This window comes from Phoca vitulina, unplaced genomic scaffold, assembly GCF_004348235.1.
Source record: "Phoca vitulina isolate PV1807 unplaced genomic scaffold, GSC_HSeal_1.0 scaffold21, whole genome shotgun sequence".
NCBI lineage: Eukaryota > Metazoa > Chordata > Mammalia > Carnivora > Phocidae > Phoca > Phoca vitulina.
In genome coordinates this window covers 22,543,753-22,564,991 of record NW_022589724.1, presented here as the reverse complement: position 1 = coordinate 22,564,991, position 21,239 = coordinate 22,543,753, and the positions used below count along the sequence as shown (strand labels likewise).

Below are 21,239 nucleotides of genomic sequence, written 5' to 3'. Positions count from 1 at the left end.
AAGGCCCCACTCCTAGTAAGTGGTAGAGCTGCTTTTGGAGCCCCCATTAATCTGACTTCCAGTTCCACCTTCCTTTTTCTACTTGGTCATACCGCCTCCATTAGATCCACTAGACCATAACTAAAGTAACCAAAAAAACTTCCAAAATTTCTCTTTTTAAAAAAGATCTTATTTATTTGAGAGAGAGCGAGAGCGTGCACGAGTTGGGGTGCGGAGCAGAGGGAGAGAGAGAAACAGGCTCCCCGCTGAGCAGGGAGCCAGATGCGGGCTTGATTCCAGGACCCTGAGATCATGACCTGAGCTGAAGGCAGATGCTTAACCGACTGAGCCACCCAGGCAACTCTCAAAATTTCTTTCAAAAGCAATGTATATTTATTGTAGAAAAGTAGCAAATTCTGATAACCGAAGAAGAAACCTATGTAAGTAGCAAATTCTGATAACTGAAGAAGAAACCTACGCAGAAAATGAAACTCATGTGCGTGATTAGTGTGCTTGTCTGTTATCTGCCCAGACCTTTGCTCTTGTTCCACGTCTACACGTTCATCCTGCTCTGCTTTGCAAAACTGAATTCCTTTGGCCCACTTTGATCCCTTGTGTTTCATCCTTGGTTTAGTCCTTTGGTTTGGTCCCATGAGTTAAGCTGCACCCCGTGATCATTTTCTACAGCATTTGATAACAATGAAGCACTTAGGCCTTGGTGGAGAGAACATTGGGAGTAGCAACCTGGAGGACCAGATCTTTGTTTTTGTTCTGCCATTGACTTGCTCCTTGCTGTGAGGCAAGTGATGTCTCCCCTAAGGGCCTTGGTTTCTTCATGGGCAAAATGAGGGGATTGGATTCGATCTCTCCTGTTCCTTCTGGTTTTGCTACTTTTGGTTTCCTAGTTAGGATTCATTTTCTCTTTGTCAGGCTCATGTAGATGAGGGAGTGAAGAGATCTCTCAGAATTCTCTGGTGAGTTTCTTGAGTAGATAGGCATTGCCCTGTATCTGGCAGTGTGTGACCTATTCTTGGTCCCCAGACATTTTGGGTCAATGTCATTCTTGCCACTTGGATCTTTGAGCTTGGAATGTGAGAAACTTGAGTCCTAGGCAGATGAAAGGTTTATGGAAGGAAGCTTTGAGGCTCATGTAACTTAAGGTTGAGATGTGGTAGTTTGATAAAACTTGATTCCTCCCTGATGTCCTGTATGCACAGATGGAAAGGAAAAGCAGCTCTTAGGGGTGCCCTGCACTAGTGCTCAACAGGTAATTGTTAGTAAGCTATACTAAATTGAGGATGACAGAATGTTCGAGTTCCATCTCTCGAATTTTATAATTTCAAAACAGTAATTTTCACCTTGTATCCATTATATGCTACTTTGTATACATTATTTATAATTCTCAAAACCACTCTGCAAAGTATTATTTTCATTTTGTAGGTGAGGCTCAGAGAGGCACAGTAACTTGCTTGTGCTCACAGAGCTAATGTGTAGCGGATCTGGGATTTGAATCTAAAGACCTATTTCTTCTCTCTCCTGCATCATGAATCTCTGCCTCTGTTGAATCATCTCCAGCAGCCTGAACACTACCTCTCCTCGTCATTCCCATTCAAGGACTGCCTCATTGTCTCTTCTTGGAAGAGTTAGCTGCACACTTCAGTTTATCCCACAGCCCTCTCCAGTCTGTCTTCTGCTTCTGTCATTCAACTAGAGCTTTTCTTAATCAAGGTTATCTGCAACCTCGATACTGCTCAGTTCACTAAACATTTTTTCTCTCTCATCATGATTCATGGGTACAGTTGACCAGTCCCTCCTGCTTGTTCTCCATTTTTCCTTTGATGGTCTTTTCTCCCTGCATTCTCTAAATTGGTGCTTCTGTAACCTCGTCCTGGATCCTCTTTTGTTTCTCTGAATGCTCTCCGTAAGTGATCTTGTTCTTTACCGTGGCATTAAATACGTCTGTGTGTAGATGACTTCAATTTATAGCTCCAGCCCAAACTTTTTCCTCTGATTTCCTAAGTAGTATGTTCAACATGTACTTGACATTCCTATTTTAAGGTTTCTCAGACTTAACATATCCTGAATGGAACTCTTAGATCTCCCCCCAAACTTGTCTTTTCTATCATAAAATGGTAATTTGCTGTCTTTTTACTCTCAGTACATCTGCAAGCCTGTCATTTACACCAGCTAGCTATAACTTGGAACTGTCCACCCAGATCCATTTTCACTCTCTCTTCATGAGTTAGGCCTCCATCCAGTCTCACCTGGACTCGTACACTAGCTTCCTGATTACTTTCTTTGCATGTACTTCTTCCAAACTGTTCTCCACATAACATTTACCCTTGTACACTAGACTGTTTTTCTCTTGATGAAAACCATTCAGTGGCTTTCCATCACCTTTACAAAAAAAATCCTAAATCTTTGCCATGACCTGTGAGGCTTTCTGTGCTTTATCTAGCAACTTCGTATCATGCCACTTTCCCTTTAGCTCCTGTATGTTAACTGCACTGGTGTCCATTGAGTTCCTTGAACATGCCTAGCTCTTTCCAGCCTGAGACTCTTTCCCTAGCCCTTTCCTCTGCCTGAAACACCCAGGCCCTGCTTCTGAAGGGGTTACTCCACCTCATCCTTCAGGATGAGAATCACTGTCACCTTTGAAAAGCTGTCTCGAACCTTGTTATCTGAGTAGGGCCTTGCCTTCTCTTCCATTTGCTTCTATCTTTGTTCTTGCTTTGGTTTCATAGAACACTGGTACATGCAGCTGTATGCTGTGTGGTACACGTGTTTATTACTCCTCTCCCACGAGCGGGACATCTCCGTAGCAGGATGGCTGGCCAGTACTTGTTGTGCCCAGTGTAGTAGTTGCTCAGTTTACAAGGTGGACAACTCAACTAAAAGGCTAATATGGATAATCCCATCTCTCACTGGAAGATTGGAATCACACTGTTGACATGCTTCATGCAATTTATACACTCAATCTGTAAGTAACTTCGAGATTAAGCAAAATGCTGCCGGAGGAGCCTTAAATGGCTCACAGGCATTTAAAAGTCAGTATGAATGTTAAAGTCTGGTTTGAATATTTGTTGCTTTTCTCCCTTGTTTTCCATATTCATCTAGGCCTTGGAAGCACAGCTAAGGGTGGTCTTGGCCCTGGTCTCCTGGGCAAATTTGGTTTCTCTTGCTTAGTGGGAAGTGGTGTGTTTGGTAGGACAGTTATCTGGATTCCTCACATACTTGAGTTCCTTTAACAGAGTTGCAAGCTGCAGGTGAGGGAAGGGTTTCCTTGTGTTTAGTGTAGCCTGGTAGAATGGAGAGGACTTTGAACTGGAATTGGGCTTGGAATTTTGTGTTAGTCCTGATACTTTGAAAAAAACAAAACCAAAAACATCCCTGTGCCTCAGTTTTCCCATCTTAAAGCGAGATGTTTTCTGCAGTTCCTCTCAGTTTTAATCATCGTGAAATCTCTGATTCCTGTTAAAAAGTTATGGATTCTCATACTGGAGGTAAGCATTAGGCCTGTAGCCTTTAACGAAGCAGACCCTTCCCCAAAGTCATTTTTGTGGAGGAAGCGTGAACACTGTCCCAGAGCACGGCAGCAAGCAGAGAGGGAATGACAGATTCCTTGGAGGTTCAGACGCCTTCAAGTTAACCTCTGACTGCCCTTGCCTGACTTGTAGTTGATTGAAAATTGTCCAAGGAGAAAAGATTTCAGAGTTTGATGGTTTGGGGCCTCCTTTGTTTGTTTGTTTGTTTAAATGGCTTGTACTTCACCCTATTAGGAATTAAAAAGGTGAATCAACTGAGAATAACAAGTGCTCTCTCCTAAGCTGTGATTCCCCACCCCCGCCCAAAAGAATCATGTTCACTTTACTGAGAGTATGAGCAGCTTACTTGGTCACCCGGAGGACTGTCCTTTACTGAAAAGATGCAACAGAGAAGAGAGAAAGGCAAACTTCCTTTCTCTACTCATAAGGATTACAAAAATGAGTTAGTCGGGAAGAGTCTGAGCAAATGCTTGATTTTAATATGAATTTTTGTTTTCCTTTAGATGGTAACTTAACAGCTTGCATCTCTTTTATTAATTGTTTTTATTATGGACTGACCTTTATAGTAAATGCTTATCTCACTTATTCCCAAAACCTCCTTTGGGTTGGGTGGTAGTTTCTCATTGTTACTCCAGGTAAAGAGACTGAGGTGCTTAAAGGTTAAGTAACTTGCTAAATGAAGGCCCAGTTAGCAAGTGATTGAGTTGGGATATGAACCAAGTAAATGAGTAATGAATCTTTCTTTGAGCCTAGGATGTCGCTAAAAGCATTTTCAGCATTTTTAATGGTAGTGAAAAGATAATGGGGAAATTAATGACACTCAATTCACAAACGAGTTGTGTTCATTCTGTGTCCTTTTCCTAGAGATCCTGGGTGTTTTCATTCAGTCCTATCAATACCCTTTCCTTCTAGGATGTTTCATTTTAAAAATTCTAGAAGGGAAATCACACTCTGAGTTAAAATAATGAACAGTCATATTTTGTATGATCACATAATAGTATTTCATAAAAGCATGACCTATTTGTAACTTAGCATCATCGTGACCTGTTGCTTTTAATATTTTAATAATTCAAGTTTTTCTCCTCCCGCAGTGAGGCCCACTTTTCTCCCCAATCACTTTAATTATGTGAGCTAGAATCCTGTTTCTCACACATCTTCAGTTCTCAACCTTGTTAAAATTAATCATATAATCCCCCTTTAAAACATAGTATTAAATCACCATAGTAACACAGTATCCAAGCTTTATTGATAAAACATAACAGCCGTAAGAAGGTAGAGTTTGGTGTCCCCTGGACAGCTCTATAACTTTTATAGAAATGTGTTCCTTCTTCTGGCTTGTGTAAGGTGGAGGGATAGCATTACTTACACCTGTTTTATTACCACACTGCTTTTAAATTGCCACCTTGTTTTCGCTCACCTTCCTAGTTAAAAAAAGGAGAGTGGAACACTTTCTTTTCTTTCGGAATTATTTTCTTGTACTCTCTAACCACTCTCTAGGGGATGGAATTGTTTCCTTAAACATGACCAGGTAGGGTCCTTTGACCTTTTTTGTGCTGGGATACCTTGAAAGTCTCCTTAATTTTCATTTGCTTATGTGGTTTGTATAAAGGAGTTTTAGAAAGGAAGGCTATCCGTATTTGAAAAACTAATTCATATCCTAGCCAAAGACTCAATAAGCCTGCCTTTGGAAAAGGCCTGGTGAATGATTTTCATTTCTGCTGGCAACTTATAAAGTAAATGATAGGTGAGAGCACTGATTTGAATATTTTGTCAATTTGTATTTTGTAAAATACAATGCATGTAAAATACAATATAGGTTAATGAGTTCCTTTGAATAATTCAATGTCAAATTCCAGAATATTATGTTAGCATAAATTTATGTTTTAGGATTTGAAATATTTAAGGTTTTAAAAAGGAATCCAAGCTAAGTGGTAAAGTGATTTTTTTTTTTTTTTTGTAAACTGATTTTAGAAAGTGGTCTTTAAAACATTTTGCAACTGCAAAAAAGAGTTTCTAGATTAATCTGATTAGCAATATGCTTTTTAATCGTTTGAAACGTATTTCCTATTTTCTGTCACTTTTATGTGTGGTGTACTGAATTTTGCGTTGATGTGGGAATTTTTAGCTTTTTTTTCCCCCTTTATTTCTTTAAAGCCTGTTTCCATTTCTTAGCACCTCGCATTGTATTTGTCTGTAAAATATATGTCCCTCATAAACTCAAAAATTCTGAAAGATACAGGAATGTAGGAAAGTAGCAGCTAACCTTGCTCTCTTGAATTCAGCGACTCCCCTTAGAAGCTCTGTGAACATGATTCAGTTACCTATCTGTTCAGTCCTTCTGTTTCCTTTTCTGTAAAATGGGAACAGCGTCTAAATTCCAGGGTTGATATGAGTGAGATGCTATATATCAAGTTTCTAACTTGATGCCTGGCACACAGGGGACACTTAAATTCTGTTGCCATTACTGGTTTTGCCAGCCAGGGGAATGGTCAGGGGAGCGTCGTTAACAGCAAGCTGACAGAGTAGGCTTTGGCATCATAAAGACCTGGGTTTAAAACACAGCTCTTTGCCGCTCACTGGCTGGCACCTTAGGCAATGCTGCTTCTAGGCTATTTCCTCATCTATAAAATGAGGTTAATAGAATCCTCCTTTCAGTATTTGGTGGGATGATTAACAGGGCTATACCTGCCTGAACTCCATAAATGGAAGGCATGGTAGCTCCAATGAGGTGATGAGGTGGTCACTATCTATAAAATGAGGTTAATAGGATGCACCTTTCAGGATTTGATGAGATGATTAACAGGGCTACCTGCCTGAACTCAGTAAGTGGAAGGTTTGGTAGCTACTTTGGTAGTGAGGTGGTCACTAGAATGGGCTGCTTGCTGGGTTTTTTTTGTTTTTTTGTTGTACTAGCTCGCAGGCTGTTCCCTTGAAGGGTGTAAATTTTGAGTTCATTTATAAAGCGTTCCACTGAGAAAGGAAGTGTTACAGGTTCAATGACTTGTCATGATTAGATACTTTATCAAGAAACTTCGTGCACATTCATTTGTCCCCCTTTGTTCTGTCTCTGCCGCAGCCTCACAGTTAGCCAAGTTGGCCAGAACTTCACGTTCGTGCTCACTGACATTGACAGCAAACAGAGATTCGGGTTCTGCCGCTTATCTTCAGGAGCGAAGAGCTGCTTCTGTATCTTAAGGTAAGGGACAGTGGCTATTGGCTATTGGCTAGTTCTGTGAAACAGTGTCAGCCTTTGCGTTGTTCCCCTGCAATTAAATTTTCCAGCTGTTCTTTTTGTTTTTCCTATCTGTTTCCCAGAAGTCACTGCACTTGGGGAGAAGGACTTCACAGTGTTGTTCTTGCACTTTAAGTTCTGCAGATAATTGTCTTTATTTATTTGCATCCCATCCCTTGGGTGGGAAAGGGATCATTGCTTCTCTGGAGTCAGCAGGGCTTCAGTTCCTCCTGCTGTTATCTGGAGCTGTCAGAAACTGGCCTGTTAGGCTTTCCCTTGGACATTTTGTGTATGTAAGATTATTAATAAAGTATGTGTCTGTAGCTCAGGACGTCTTGCAGACACTGATTGTGTCCTCCTCAAAGTAACACCCTTGCCCTCTTTGGGTCAGTGAGGGAGGAACTGCTTCCCAACTTGGCTACTTCTCTAGAGGTTTGGAAAAAGTACAGAATCCTGGAAGAAGGCTTCTTTCTTTAGGTCTTCTAAAGCCCCTTCAGACACCAGAGCCGCACTTGCTTAATGCTCCGTTTCCTCCTGCCAGAGGGGCAAGGTGTGTTCTGGGGTGGGGGGATGTGTGGAAATCCGATTTTGGAGCTGCTGGCTCTGTGGGCTCCTGCTGGGCGCCTCCTCAGGGGGAAGTAAAGGCATCCCACACACTCTCCTCTCCATCTGCCTCGGTTAAGTAGGTGTCAGAGGGGCCTGCCTCCTGTCTCTCTCTGCTCATGTGGAGCAACCCAGGGCAGGACAGCGGGGAGGCGCCCCTGACAAAACCCGGGTCCCCAGTCTTGGGCTTGCGCCCAGGGATAAAAGGCCAGACTCTATGAATTCCAGAAAGAGTGGTTCTCTGGTACATTAGTTTTTGCACTTTCTTCTTCTCCTCACCATGGCGAGACCTCCCACCCCAGCCCCCCAAACACACACACACACACACACACACACACACACACTCATACTGTAGGAGAGAGAGGGGCTGACTTTTGAAGTGCCTTTGCTCAGTAACTGTCAGTCTGGACTACTACGTTTGCATTTCTCTACACAAATATTATTGTTATTATTAATCAGCAAAGTCAGCTCTCTTCTTCACCAAGCTTAACATCTGTAGTTCGGGCTCTAGAGGGCAACTGCTGGAGAGCCCACAGGGAGGAGGTACAACCCGGATGCTCGAGATTAAATGCGTGAAGCTGGTCTCAGGCTTGCCTCAGTAGCCCGGTCCAAACCTTACCCACCTGGAGTAGCAGAGTCTGCTGTAAATGAGTATTTACTTTTTGGTTCAAAAGTGTGGGATTTTTTTTTTTTTTCCTCTCTTTTTAAACAAAATTTTCTCTTCCGTTTTTGCCTAATGTTCTGTTTCAGCCTTGGCCAGGGCACTGCGTATTTATATAGTCATTTAGAGGAGATGAGGGTTTAAGACAAGTTCTTGAAGTTTTGCAGAAAGGTTTTTGTTCATTTGTTTGTTTGTTTCAGAATATTTTGGTTTACAGTGTTTCTTTCAAAGCTGCGATGTACATGTTTGGGGGGTGGGGTGGGACTCTGAACCGACACACTCATTCACTCAGCAAATTTCTGAGACTGGAAAACTGTTTTTTTAAAAAGTTAAATTTAAAAATTGCTCTCCTCTGATTCTAGTATTTGACTTTGTGTGTCTATATGTAGGGTCATGGGTGTCATGCTTACAAAAAGCTAGTTGATTAGGCTTCATGCTGCTATCATTTAGAATGAAAAATCGCAGCAATTGGTATGTTTTCTATCCGTTATACTAGCTTGGAACTATGGGAAGAAATGGGTGGGTTAATTCATTCATTTGTTTGTCAGCCCTTAATTGAGTGCCTACTATTAGCTAGTCCCTGCCCTTGAGGAGTTCCTAAGACTAACTGGGGGGATGGATGATTATGCTGCAGAATGCTGTATATAATGCATAGGACAATCGCATGGCATAGTGTCTCCTTACTGTGGATATTCTAGCTCCAGAGGATAGTGACTGCGGTTAAAAATAGAGTCCAGATGAATTCTGGGACATGCGTTTCATGGGTATTCAACATGGATGGGGGAGGGAACTCCCTTTATCTCATCCAGCTTGTGCGCATGTGGAAGGTACACAGGGCTTCCCCTGTGGCTTGGTTTGGGAACACTGCTGAACTGAGACTGGCATATGAATGGAAGGGTCTGCTCTTAACCTTGGGTGACTAGTTGGCAGCATGTTCACTGGCGAGGTCTGCCGGGAGAACGCAGGTGCGATTTGGGTCTGGGTTCTCTTAGCACTGTTGGTCTCCTTGCCTTTTGGAGATGCTTGGTCTCTTTGCTTTTTTTTCAGATGCTTTCCCATTAGTTAACCAGTGCCTTGAGGTCCAGTCACTGTTCTCAGTGTGCCCAGTACTCCAACTTGTCCGCTCATAAGCCACCTGTACTTTTGCTTCCATTTCTTCCCATGAGAGGCGTAACTTCCAGTGTTGGTGTCTGTGCAGACACAGCCTCCCCTGTTCCAGGATTTAGCTTCTTGGGATCACTTCCTCTCTGACTGCTCTCTCAGGCTCCTATGCTTCCTGGCCCATATAAGTTACTGGACCTTTCTGCCTTCACACATTTATCCATCCACCCAGAGCAGCGTTCTCCAGGCAGAGGTAATCATCCTCTCCTCTGGGTGCACCCAGCATGCTCTGCATACTTCAGTTACACACTCATAAACCTTGAGCTTCCTTTTACCTCTTCCTCCTATTACTCTGAAGTTAACTCTTTAAGGGTAAAGACTGTGTCTTACACAACTTTGTATCTCCAGCATTTAGTGCAGTGCTTGGCCAAGATATTGTGTGCGTGGCTTTCAGAGACAGGGAGATGTATTCCATTTGAATGGAAGAACAGGACACTGTTCTCTGAGAGATAGGACAGGCCTTGTGGGACACTAGTTCAAGAGAAAATGTGAAATACAGTTATTTGTAGAGAGATGTGGTTCATATTCCTAAACTTATTTCTGTTAGTTGTAAGAGGTGTATCTTTGAATTTCACCAGGGAGGTCTAGTTGTTGAGTGACAGGCATTGTGTCCATAAAGGACTAGGACATCAGTATTAGAAAACTTAAACTTCATTTCACAATGAAAGGTTCTTAGACATCCTTTATACAGTACAAGTTATTGGGTTCATTGTAAGACGCATGGTCTGTTCCTTCCCCATAGAATGTAAGCTCCATGAAGCCTGGGATCTGTTTTGATCACAGATATACCCAAAGTGTAGTGAGGGATGGCTATGCCCAGTAGGCACTTAGTAATACTTGTTTTATGAAGGAAAGAATTCCTGATCAATAAGCCCTGTGTTTAAACATTTTTTAAAAGTTGGTTTAAATTCTATCACCAGCTGACTCTGACAGAAATGTAGTTGTGCTAGAGTATAAACAAGTCTCATTAACACAAATACCATGGTATGTAAAGTCAAATGCATTATTTTTTCCCACAGTTGACTAGTTCTTTCTATTAAAGTGTTTCACTTTTCCTTGAGATTTGCCATAATATTATTTACCTGTTTGCTGGATCGTAGTCAATACGGGATTAAAAGCACAGCTAGGAGAACAATAGTTATGGGTAAGTCCTTCTTCATTATAAACCCAGGAATGTGAGAGAGAGCGGTAGCATTTTCGGGTAGCACCAGCTGAGTCTGATGTGTGGTATACGTATTTACCTCTGAAATCTTTCAGATAGCATAAAATGACCTGGAACCATAATTTTTTCACGGCTTCTGATTTGTCCAAATGACACATGTTCCATTAAGGCTAAAACTGTAATGAATATGTTATTTATAGCCAACTTTGGTTTTGGAGGAATACAAAGAGCCTAAGAGTTCAAAGCCATAACTGTGTTGTTTGTGGGGGTGGATTATGGGAGATATGGCACACAATAATTAAATTTCTTTACAAGGGAACTTTAAAAATAATTATGTTCTACAATTTTCTCCTTTATGTATAGGAATCTTATTTAAGTCTTGAGAAAGTTTGAGTAACTGTCATTATACCCATATAAAACTGTTCAGAACCTGTTACACATTTTAGGAAGGAATAACTTGTTTCATCAAGACAATATCTAAGATTTTTTTTAGTTTAACATTTAAATTGTTATTCAATTTGTAGGTTTCTTAGTACCTAGTATATACCAGGAATGAGCAATGTGTAATATTTTGTCTTTGGCCTTTATTTACCCAAAAATGAGCAAAAAAGATGGTCTCACCCCAGCTTCCCCTATGAGAATCCTGTTCATTCAAGATTTTGATGACCTGAACTTTTTAAACTTGGTGTTATAAACTGAAAAGAATACGTACTTTTGGTCCTTTACCAAATTTAAAATTTAGTGTGCTTCTGGATGCACCATTCCCGGGTCACCTCTGATTTTGATACCCACCTCCTATTTCACTTTGGCTATCCTTACTGTCTTAGGAGCCACGCAATCTTTGGGATGGGCCTATGTAAACAAGTAAAATATGCTGTGATGAGTGCTATTTAAAAAAAATATGTATGTGCAAGTTTCTTTGGGGTCATCGATTAGGCAGTGCCCATCTCTGGCTTGAAGAATTAGGGAAAGTGTTGCTGATGGTTTCCAGTTAAACTGGGTCTTAAAGAATCACTGGGGGCTTGCCTGGAGGAGAATTGGAGAAGAATTTTGTAGGCAGTGAAAGCTGGCATGTTAAGGCCCAGAGAAATGAAGGGTACAGCAAGATGGAACACTGATGTGAGGGCGGTGGCAGGAGATGATGCCATAATGTCTTGGGGCTAGGTTGGGAAAGCCCTTGTGGGACATGAGCAAGAATTTGGATTTTCCCATACCAAATGGAGCATCATCAGATGATAGGGCAGGCATTAGAAACATTGATGTTTGTAGACCAAAGGGAAATGGCTTTTTGTGCCTGAAATTGCTATCTGCACATGCTTGGGATTTTCTGGCTGTTGTTAGAGGGATGCTGCACATCACTCTGGGGGTAGCACTCTGATGTAGATTGGAATTTTCAAGCCTCAACTTTAGGTTTGTTTGTTGTCATTGTTGTTTTAACTATAACAATGGAATATATTCCTGGGACCTTGTTGGGGAATTCTTGTCCTCCTTTCCATGCAAGTTGGCATATGGGCTTGTGTTTAGACATTAATTGTGTTAAGTGATAACCATCTTCCTTCTGGAACACTTTCTGACTTAATGGCAGACACAACTATTGCGTCCTTTTTCATCCGCGTGGTACTCATTTCTATAAACACAGAAAAGCTCAGTTTTCACAGAGGGAAAAAAGAAGCTAGAAGTAATAAAAGAGTCTGGTTTTAAGAACTTTGGTTTCTCTAACTGTTCCAGTATTTTTAAAACAACACATACAGTTCAGGAGAAAAATCAAAGGGCTCTTTCCTTAGGCAGGTGCAGTGGCAGAAGCCCTTTTGGATGGATTGTGTGTTAGCTGCTTTGGTTTAAAATAAGTGTATGGGGGATGGGGAAGGGAGTTGGGAAGGAAGCCTGTGGGGACAGCTCCCAGATTTTTACCTTAAAAGCAGGTGCTGCTGAAATATTCCAGAAACAGATGGAATCTCCTATTCTTGTTTTAAGCTATTTATGGTTGTCTCGCCTGAGGGTACCCTGCTATACAAAACTGCACAGCCTGATGTTTGAGGGCAGTTTGGGCATCAAAGCTGGGGCCCCCCTGGGAGAAATCAGCCTTTCTTCCCCAATACCTTAAATACCATTTGGAAAACCTGGATCTTTCATACTATTTAACAGAAGACTTTCCTCTGCTTTTCGAATATTTCCATCTCTCTGGAGCTGTTTGATTTCTTCTTAATTCCTCCCGTAAATGTAGGGTGGGTACAGTGTTGTCTTCTGAATGGTCAGCTGGGAGAAGGCCCAATTGCTCTGGCAGATTATAATTCCCCCCCATTGTGGCTCTGTCAGCAGCTGAACCCATGGGTTGGGTCCTGTGGAGGCTCTGGTTTAGTAGCCCTAGGACCCTTCCTGAGATCTTCAGTATTTTGAAAGGCTTGCATGGGAAGTGTGCTCATCACATCAGTTTGTGGGAGGTGATAACTTTTTTTTCCTTAATTAAAAAAAATGTACTTGTTGGGGAATGTTGCATATTTTATTGCCACACAGATGCCTTCATGCTTAGAAACGTATAATCCTCTGGGGAGCCACAACTCAACAATAGTAACAAGCTGTACAGTTTCTGAAAAATCACCTTTGAAGAGAAGAAAGGGAAATAAATGAAACTGACCTTTTTCTCCTAGCGGCCTGCTGTCTGAGGGCTGGGAAGCTGGACAGTTGGCAAGACAGTTGTGTCCTCTGTGGCAGCAACCCGCCTCAGGGCTGTCTCCATGGGAGGAGGCTGCTGTTCTCCTCCTGGTCCTTTTCAAAGGACACCAGCCTAGCTCAGCCTTCCCTCAAGCAACTTGAGCCCAGCATTATGGGTATTTGAAACTTCAAGACTTTGGCTAAAAGAAATTCTTCATTTTGAGACTGAATGAGTTGGAGATGACAAGAGACCATGATATTTTCTTGACCTGTTTTAAAAGCAGAGCATTTAGAGCATTTCCTTGTCTTAATGCCCATGAAGCTTACTATAGAGCAACAAGTGAAACCACCCTAGGAACTCCAAAAGCGCACTTTGGTTCTTTTGCAGCCCCCCCTCCCCCCCCCCCTCCCCGCCATATACCACTCATTGCTACCTCTAGCAGTTACTGCTGATGGTTAATGTTGTTATAGCATTTTATAGAGGGGTAGACTAAGTCAGGACAACTCACTACAGAGGATTTGGAAAGGAGGGGGGGAATGATCATTTGTTAGCATTTATTTGATATACCAGGTGGCTTACATAATTCTCATTTATTCTTATTGCAACCTTATGAAGTTATCTCCATTATAGAGAAGTAGGGGTTGAGACTGAGGGAGATACAGTGACTTGCTTAAGATCTCACCAGGAGTAAGTGAGGGAATTTGGTTTGGAACCCCAAATCCAAGCCGAAGCTCATGCTCTCAATAGCTTTGGGCATATTTCTAGTAACTTACTTTTGACCCTGATTCAAAACTCAGATTTTATTTTCTTGCCACCAAAGCAGCCATTACGAGTTTCAAAAGTTTTTTCATCTCTCTGTATATATTTAGTAAAAGGAAGCTTGATGGGTAGTTTGCCACTGCACAATGATTTCAGAGGTGAGCTGTCAAAAAGAGTTCTTAGAAATAATACACTACAGCCCACCCTCATTTTATAAATCATGAAATTGAGATCTAAAAAGAGATTTTTGTCCCAAATTATTTAGCTGGTTAATAGCGGTCTTTTTGACCCCCCAGTCCAGAGTTTGTCCAGGATATGGCAATGATTCTTCCAGCTCAGGAGAATAAGGCCAAGGCCACCTGGATCTAAGGTTTTTCTAGGCTCAGTAACCTCCAATTACCATCAAGGCCAGCATCATTGAAGTCTGTGTGAACTATCCAACCGTATGATTATAAAGAAAATGATCAGTTCTGTTTAAATCTGAAGCAAAGTATGTTTGAATGGAAAACCAGTAAAACTGAGTCTGCTTTCTGAAAGAGTCTTAAGAATTCCCCATGAAGAACCCTTTTTGGGAAATGGAAAACATTCTGCAGGAGAAGCCAGTTGATGCTTTTTAGTGGAGTTTGAGTGTCAGCAAATTTTTTGGACCCCCCCCCCCCCCGCCCCCCCAGCAAACCACTTTCTTATAACAGCAACAACAAGCAGAAGGCATTTATTTGAGCCTTATCTTTGCTTTTCACTGGGCAGGAGGTAGAAAGGAAAATAACTCAATATGCTTCACACCTAAAATTGCCCTTTGGATCTAAGCTGCACTCTTATTTTAAGAGCAAGTTAGATTTGTGAATACAAAGAGGAGTCTGAATTTAGGTTGTCTGGCCCTTCCAGTGATCAGTTTAGAAGCAGTGGGAAGCCTAGCATTTGTCCCTCATGGAGAAGCTCCAGGAGACTGAGGTAATTGTGTACCTCTTTACATCATGTCAAACAGAAAAATCATTATGCCATCTAACGTTGGAAGATCCTAGAATTCTCATAATCAATTATGAGCCACTTATTTTTAGGATGTCATTTTATGTGATTATGAAGATATACTTTCTTGTTAGAGGAATTTAGAAAACTTCAGAAAAGAGAAGCGATTTATAACATGCCACGACTTTAATAGTGACTAGAGGAGTTTTCTTCCTTGAATGGGATCGTGCTGTAGGTATAGTTTTGTATCTAGTCTTTTCACTTAGTATAGTGTAAGCATTTTTGCATATCATTAAATATTCTTTCCTGAGAATGTTTTTGACTGTGTACTTTGTGTGAGGTTGATTTATAAGAGAAGAAAGCTCTTAGGAAAATCTGAGAAAGTATTTTTTGCTAAGACTTAGGTTCTTTTAAAAAATGCATTTGTTGTAGTGACTTTGTCATTTGGCTAATTACTTTGGTAATTTTGTTAACAAAACAAAACAAAAAACCCCACAAAAAAACAAAACCTGTCAACTACTTTTTATCTTAACGCGTGAACTTACTACCAAATTCTTGACAAGGAGAAATAGTTATTAACTTCTGAAAACAATGAACATAAAATATGGAAATAGTATCAAAAGTCTCCATTAAATCAAGTGGTAAATAAAGTACTTAGTTTACTTTTCCTCTCCCCATTTCACTTTGTACATTTACGTCTTTAATTCTTTTCATCAATATGAGTTGTGTTGTGCATGGCAAAAACAGTAATGTGGCATAGAGGGAATATTTTTAAAGTTAGATAGCAATATAAATTTTGAGTTTTGAATAATTACATTCTGAATGAGAACAAATTACACATGCCTTAAAACTTTATGTAGAGATGTACGGAATTTTTAAACATTGTAGGTAAAATTAAATTCTGTCTTCCAGTATGCAGTGGAAATTGAGTAGGTTTTTATTTCTTATTCATGGGACAGGAAACTACCAGTAATCTTCAGCACAACCAAGGGCAGTTGCCCTTTAATCAGTTCACAGGTGTTAGACTGCCACTGTGGAGATTTTTAATCCCTTATCTATAACACAAAGCAATATTTATTATAAAATTAATTCTGAGAGGCATCATTTATGGTTTCGAATCCATTCTATTTCAAATGCCTTTGAAGTAAAGTGGGTGGAGCTTTGTATGTGGGGTTAATTGTCCCATTGTTCATTTATTCAGTCCGGTATTTTAACTAGCTCTTTATGTGTATTAATGAGCCCAAAATGCAGCAAAAAATCCTTGACTCTAAAAACTTAGTATTAAGAAAAAAAAACTTACTTACAAGTGTGGTGGAAAACGAAGTTGGGTGAAATTTAGTGCCCTATACTTTTTTTGTCTGAGCTCTTAATGACTGGTTTCCTTTTTTTTTTTTAGTTTTAGTCCCATAGGAAAGCAAGAAGTCTTTGGGGGACTAAGAAACAAAAAGCCACTGCAAACAAAAATAATTCCAAGCCAAAAGATTTAAGGAAGTATATTTGCTAGGGTCTAGTTTTCTGCTCTTTTAGAATTTTTATGGTCACCTCTGTTAAAAAATTTCTAATTCTGGATACCAGTTTTAGAGAAATTTTTAGTTAGTACTTTTTTCTTTTTTATTAGTATATGAAAATATACTAAATGTTGATCATTCTCATTAAAGATAACCAATGTTTTCTGACCACTGGAGACAGTACTTGTTTTTATACCTTTTCTTTTTTTTTTTTTTTTACTTTTCATTAAAATTCCCCAGAGATTATAATTCTAGATCTTTTTTATTTGAAGAGATAGTTAACTTTCATATAGTGGAGTTCCTCCCTGAACTCACCTTTCCTCAGATTCAGTACTTGTCTTGTAATAGAAAGAATACTTGTGCTATATTTGATTTTTTTAATAAAAAAAATCTTAAAAATTGCCTTTATAATAAAAATGTTTTCACTTATTCATCATTTACCTTTGTCTCAGTTACTTCAGTGGTGGATTGTTGATGATACTAATTCAGAATAGTGTGGTGAAGATTAATTAAAACAGTGAAGACTTGATAAAGTTCTTTGATTATTGTATCTGCTATGTAAATGTTTAATTACAACCCTGCGCCTGCCTTTTCCAAATTGTGAAATAAAATCTGCAAATAGAAAAGTGCATGGAGTTTAACACCACCCTCCCACCCCTCCCCACAACTTATATATACATAAGTATATAAATATTTATGTATATGTGCACACATATGCAAACGTAAGTACACAGTAATAATTATATAACAAATACCTATGTAATCACCACTTAAGAAATTTTGTACACCCAGAATAATTTTTGTCACCTATGTATGTATCCCTAAATAATGTGGTATAGCTTTCTCTGGTTTTGAACGCTGTATGAACTGAATTACACAATTTGGAATTAAGTCAAGTCTTATTTCTTTTGCTGAACACTTGAGATTCAACCATGCTGTTGCTTAGAGTTGTTTTTTTTCTTTGCTCTCTAGCATTCCACATCATATGACTATACTATAATTTGTCGAAGCATTCAACTGTAGGTGGCCGTTTGGGCTGTTTCTAGTTCATGGTTTTTATGAACACTTTTGAACAGGTAGCCTGGTGTACACAGGCACTAGGTTTTTTGGTATATAAACCTAGGAGTTGAATAGCTATGTCATAGGATATGTTTCTCTTCAATTTTATTGGATAATGCCAAATTGCTTTCTAAAGTGGCATTGCCCGGGCGCCTGGGTGGCTCAGTCGTTAAGTGTCTGCCTTCGGCTTGGGTCATGGTCCCGGGGTCCCGCGATGGAGCCCCGCATCGGGCTCCCTGCTCCGCGGGAAGCCTGCTTCTCCCTCTCCCACTCCCCCTGCTTGTGTTCCCTCTCTCGCTGTGTCTCTCTGTCAAATAAAGAAAAAATAAAATCTTTAAAGTGGTATTGCCATTTTATGGTTCTGCCAGATGTGTGTGAGCATTGCCATAGTCCCACACTGCTACTGCTTACTCCTTGCTTCTTAAGGAAGACATGCAACCTGCTCTTCTTTCTCAAAGCCCATGAGATCTAGGTATTGTCATTTTTCACTGACCTCATTGTCTAAAGAGGCATTGCTAGAGAAAGAGGCAGCCTGTGGGGAGGTGGGAGGAAGGTCGATCATCCCTGAAAGGTAAAATGAGCTCTGAGGTGCATGGCCTGGAGAGCATGGTCAGGAGTCCGCGCAGGGCTTGAATCCTAGAGCTGCTAATGTGGACAAGTGCTTTTGGGTGCTCCATTTACTCTTTTTGAGCCTTAATTTTCCGCAATCTACTTTTTTGGTGAGGATTAGAGATAATTTAAGTGAAGATCCCGGCAGGGTAGTCGTTGGCACCTTACAACATCACACAGTGCTAGAGTTACTACTAGAAGGACAGACCAATTTGTAACATCACGTCCTTGTCATAGGTGTTATTTGTGTGGGCGTGTACATAACCAAGTCTTTTTTTTTAGATTATTTATTTATTTATTTGACAGAGAGACACAGTGAGAGAGGAAACACAAGCAGGGGGAGTGGGAGAGGGACAAGCAGGCTTCCGGTGGAGCAGAGAGCCTGATGCAGGGCTCGATCCCAAGACCCTGGGATCATGACCTGAGCCGAAAGCAGACGCTTAATGACTGAGCCACCCAGGTGCCCCTGCATAACCAAGTCTTCATGAACTTGGTCATGTCAACTTAAAGATGACTCTTGGTGGCTATGAGGTCGGCATTTACACACTGTTGTTAAGGGAAGGTATAAAATGGTCCAACGTTCCTAGAAAACAATTGGCAATATATATTCATAACCCTTAAATTATTCCCACTTTTGGAAATCTGTTCTAAGGAAAACTCAGGAATATATGTACAGGTATGTGTATGAGGATGTTTATTGTAGCATATGGAATGAAAAATTAGAAACCATTTGTGGAGGGGGAGAGCTAAAGTCTGATACAGTGTCGCCATTAAAATGATGTTTTTGGTGATCCTTTAATGATACCGAGAACATTTAGGACATAATGTTATGCAGAAGAAGCAAGAGATGAATTATATCTGTATTTTGTAAGAAATTCATAGAAAAACGATGGTTGATTGGATAACAAAGTATTAACAATAAGAATAGTTAGGTAATGGAATTATGGGTGTTCTAATTTTCTTCTTTTTAGTTCTTCTGGCAGTTTTATCCTGTCATGCTCAATACAAATATTCATTGCACCACAGTTTATGTATTTTTTAACTTAGAAAAAAGCATATAGCACATGATTCCAAATATATAGAAGTTACAGACAACATGCTTTAACTACCAAACTGATGACTGACGCTCTAGCGCGTTTGTCTCCCCTCCCCCCCAATTTGTGTTATAGATTTGACCTCTGGGAAGATCTGTGTTTTGAGCCCTGGGAAGATCTGTGTTCAAATTTTGATTCTACCACCTACTAGCTATAGGAATGTAAGCAAGTCGTATCACTTTTCTGAGCCTGTTTCCTCATCCGTAAAATAGAAGATATTTCCCATGGTATCTGTGAGGATTAAGTGAGATGTTTGATGCTCAACTCAAAGTCATTATGCCTGTGTTGCCTTGCAAGATTTAAAATAGCACCATCAGTTGTGAAATGCACCATTGATGTGAAAATGGCTTTTCAGGGGGGAAAAAGAGGGCTGTATTAAGTTTTCAGATTGATTTCAAGAAGCATCTTGATTTTGAAAATGTTAAAAGTGAGTTAGAGTTCATCTTAATTGAGAAATGATTGTATTAATTTCTGTCCTATAGATTATAGCTGTTCTCCACTCACCTAGTTGACCTTTAATTTTCTCAGAAATTTCTTTCTTATTTGTGTAAGGGGACTAGGAACCTATTCCCAATGCGTGCCTCAAACCTGCTTTTTATGGCCTCAGGATCTCTGTCATAACCCGTTTTATTCTTTCACAAACTGAGCCCCTGGGGAGCTGTCTGCACTTTTCAGTGTGATCCAGCTGAATTCCTTCCCTTCCCCACTCGAGCCCTTTGATTTGCCAGGTTTTTGTTCATCTACCCTAAGGATGGACTGAGATCGCTGAGCTCAGCCTCTCTTGTGGTGCAAAGTGAGAATTGTTTTTAATTGGGCAGAAACATGTGGAAGGATCAGGAATATCTCAAGGGATTACAGAGAAATTCCAAATTTGTACTACTTACAGCCTGTGTTTAGAACAGGGTCTGCTGGGAATAAATGTTAGTTAGTGTGGCCTGTGACCTTAAAAACTGTTGACATGGACTTCAGCCAGAAACTAGCCACAGACCTCCTTTGTTAAACTCATTCATAGCTCCTTGAAAACTCTAGTCAGTGAAAGTTGCCAGCTCCAATCTAAGCAGAGCGCTTTTTTTTTTTTTTTCCCATGCTTTGGAAACAGAGGACGCCCCTTAACCAGCAAGGCTTCTTTAATAGGACTACATGGCCTTAAACGCAATTGGAATTGACAACTTCCTGGCTTGGGTTTGCCAACTGGCAGGGCTCTGAGGCCGAGGGGACAAACAGCGTTGGGGCGCTGTGCACTTGTGTTTGTGTATGTGCGGGGGAGACTGAACTCCAGAGCATTGCGATACCCCTTCACTCCAAAAGCCACACTCTGGCCTGAATTGGACACGTCTTCCTAGTGTTCTGGCTGGGACAATTTAGAATTCTCTCTCAATATAAGGAAAAAAAAAAAAAAAGCTGCCCTTTCTTTTCAGTGGTGTTGAGCCTAGACTTTCCCTTCTCCCCTCAAAACCCTTGATTTAATCTTTTCATTGGTGTTGTGTTGGTTCAAATATAGAGTAAGAACTTGCAACTGAGATTGGGGAATTGTTGGTTTTGAATGGTGCTCAGCACCCACCGCCTCAGGAGCTTTATGTAACAAATTTTAGTTTCTGTCAATCTGAAGGGGCAGCCAGGTTATCTCTTCATTTTACTTATCGAGGAAACTGAGGCATGAAGAAGTGAAGCAGTTTCTTATCCTCTGATCTCTATCAAAAGGAATCCTAAGAAAAGGCCTTAGACGATTTATTGCCTCTGTAAACCAGCATCTTAATTGAGACAAAAAACTAATATTTTCCCTAGTGCTTGTCTTTAATCCAAAGACTATCTGAATTTAAAGACAGGGAGGCAAATAGAATGTTTTGAAAAATGAGTAAGTTGATCATACTAAAAAGAGGAAGCAGTTATTCTGCTTACAGTTTATTTATTTTAATACTGTAACATGTTGATGGTGGGTAGGGAGTCTATCTTAATTATCAACTGTCATCCCGAGATACACAGTCATATCTGTCCATCTCTCTCTACTTAACCATTTGTTAAATTTTGGTTGTTGGAAAATAATATTTATTTCCAGTTATGCTGTTGAAATTGTTATTTTTAACATAAATACTCTAGCAAAGCCATCACTTCTAAAATCTGCTGAGGGTTGGTGTGATTTCAACCAGGCATGTGTGAGGGGAAAAAAGGAAGGGCACATAGGCCTTAGGAACATGGAAACTCTGGAAAGAGAAATTATATAATTTCCTAGAGACTCTACAAGAATTTA

The 21,239-nt window shown here is 40.3% G+C and overlaps 1 protein-coding gene across 4 annotated transcripts in view; it reads left to right on the top strand.

Moving 5' to 3' along the window:
* The window catches only part of DENND1A (DENN domain containing 1A), a 498,746-nt gene that overhangs the window by 158,597 nt on the left and 318,910 nt on the right, over positions 1-21,239 (top strand). For all 4 annotated transcript variants that reach the window (XM_032418251.1, XM_032418250.1, XM_032418252.1 and 1 more), the window contains one exon: positions 6,601-6,720. In XM_032418251.1, coding sequence (XP_032274142.1) covers positions 6,601-6,720 — 120 coding nt within the window. The remainder of the gene's footprint in view (positions 1-6,600; positions 6,721-21,239) is intronic.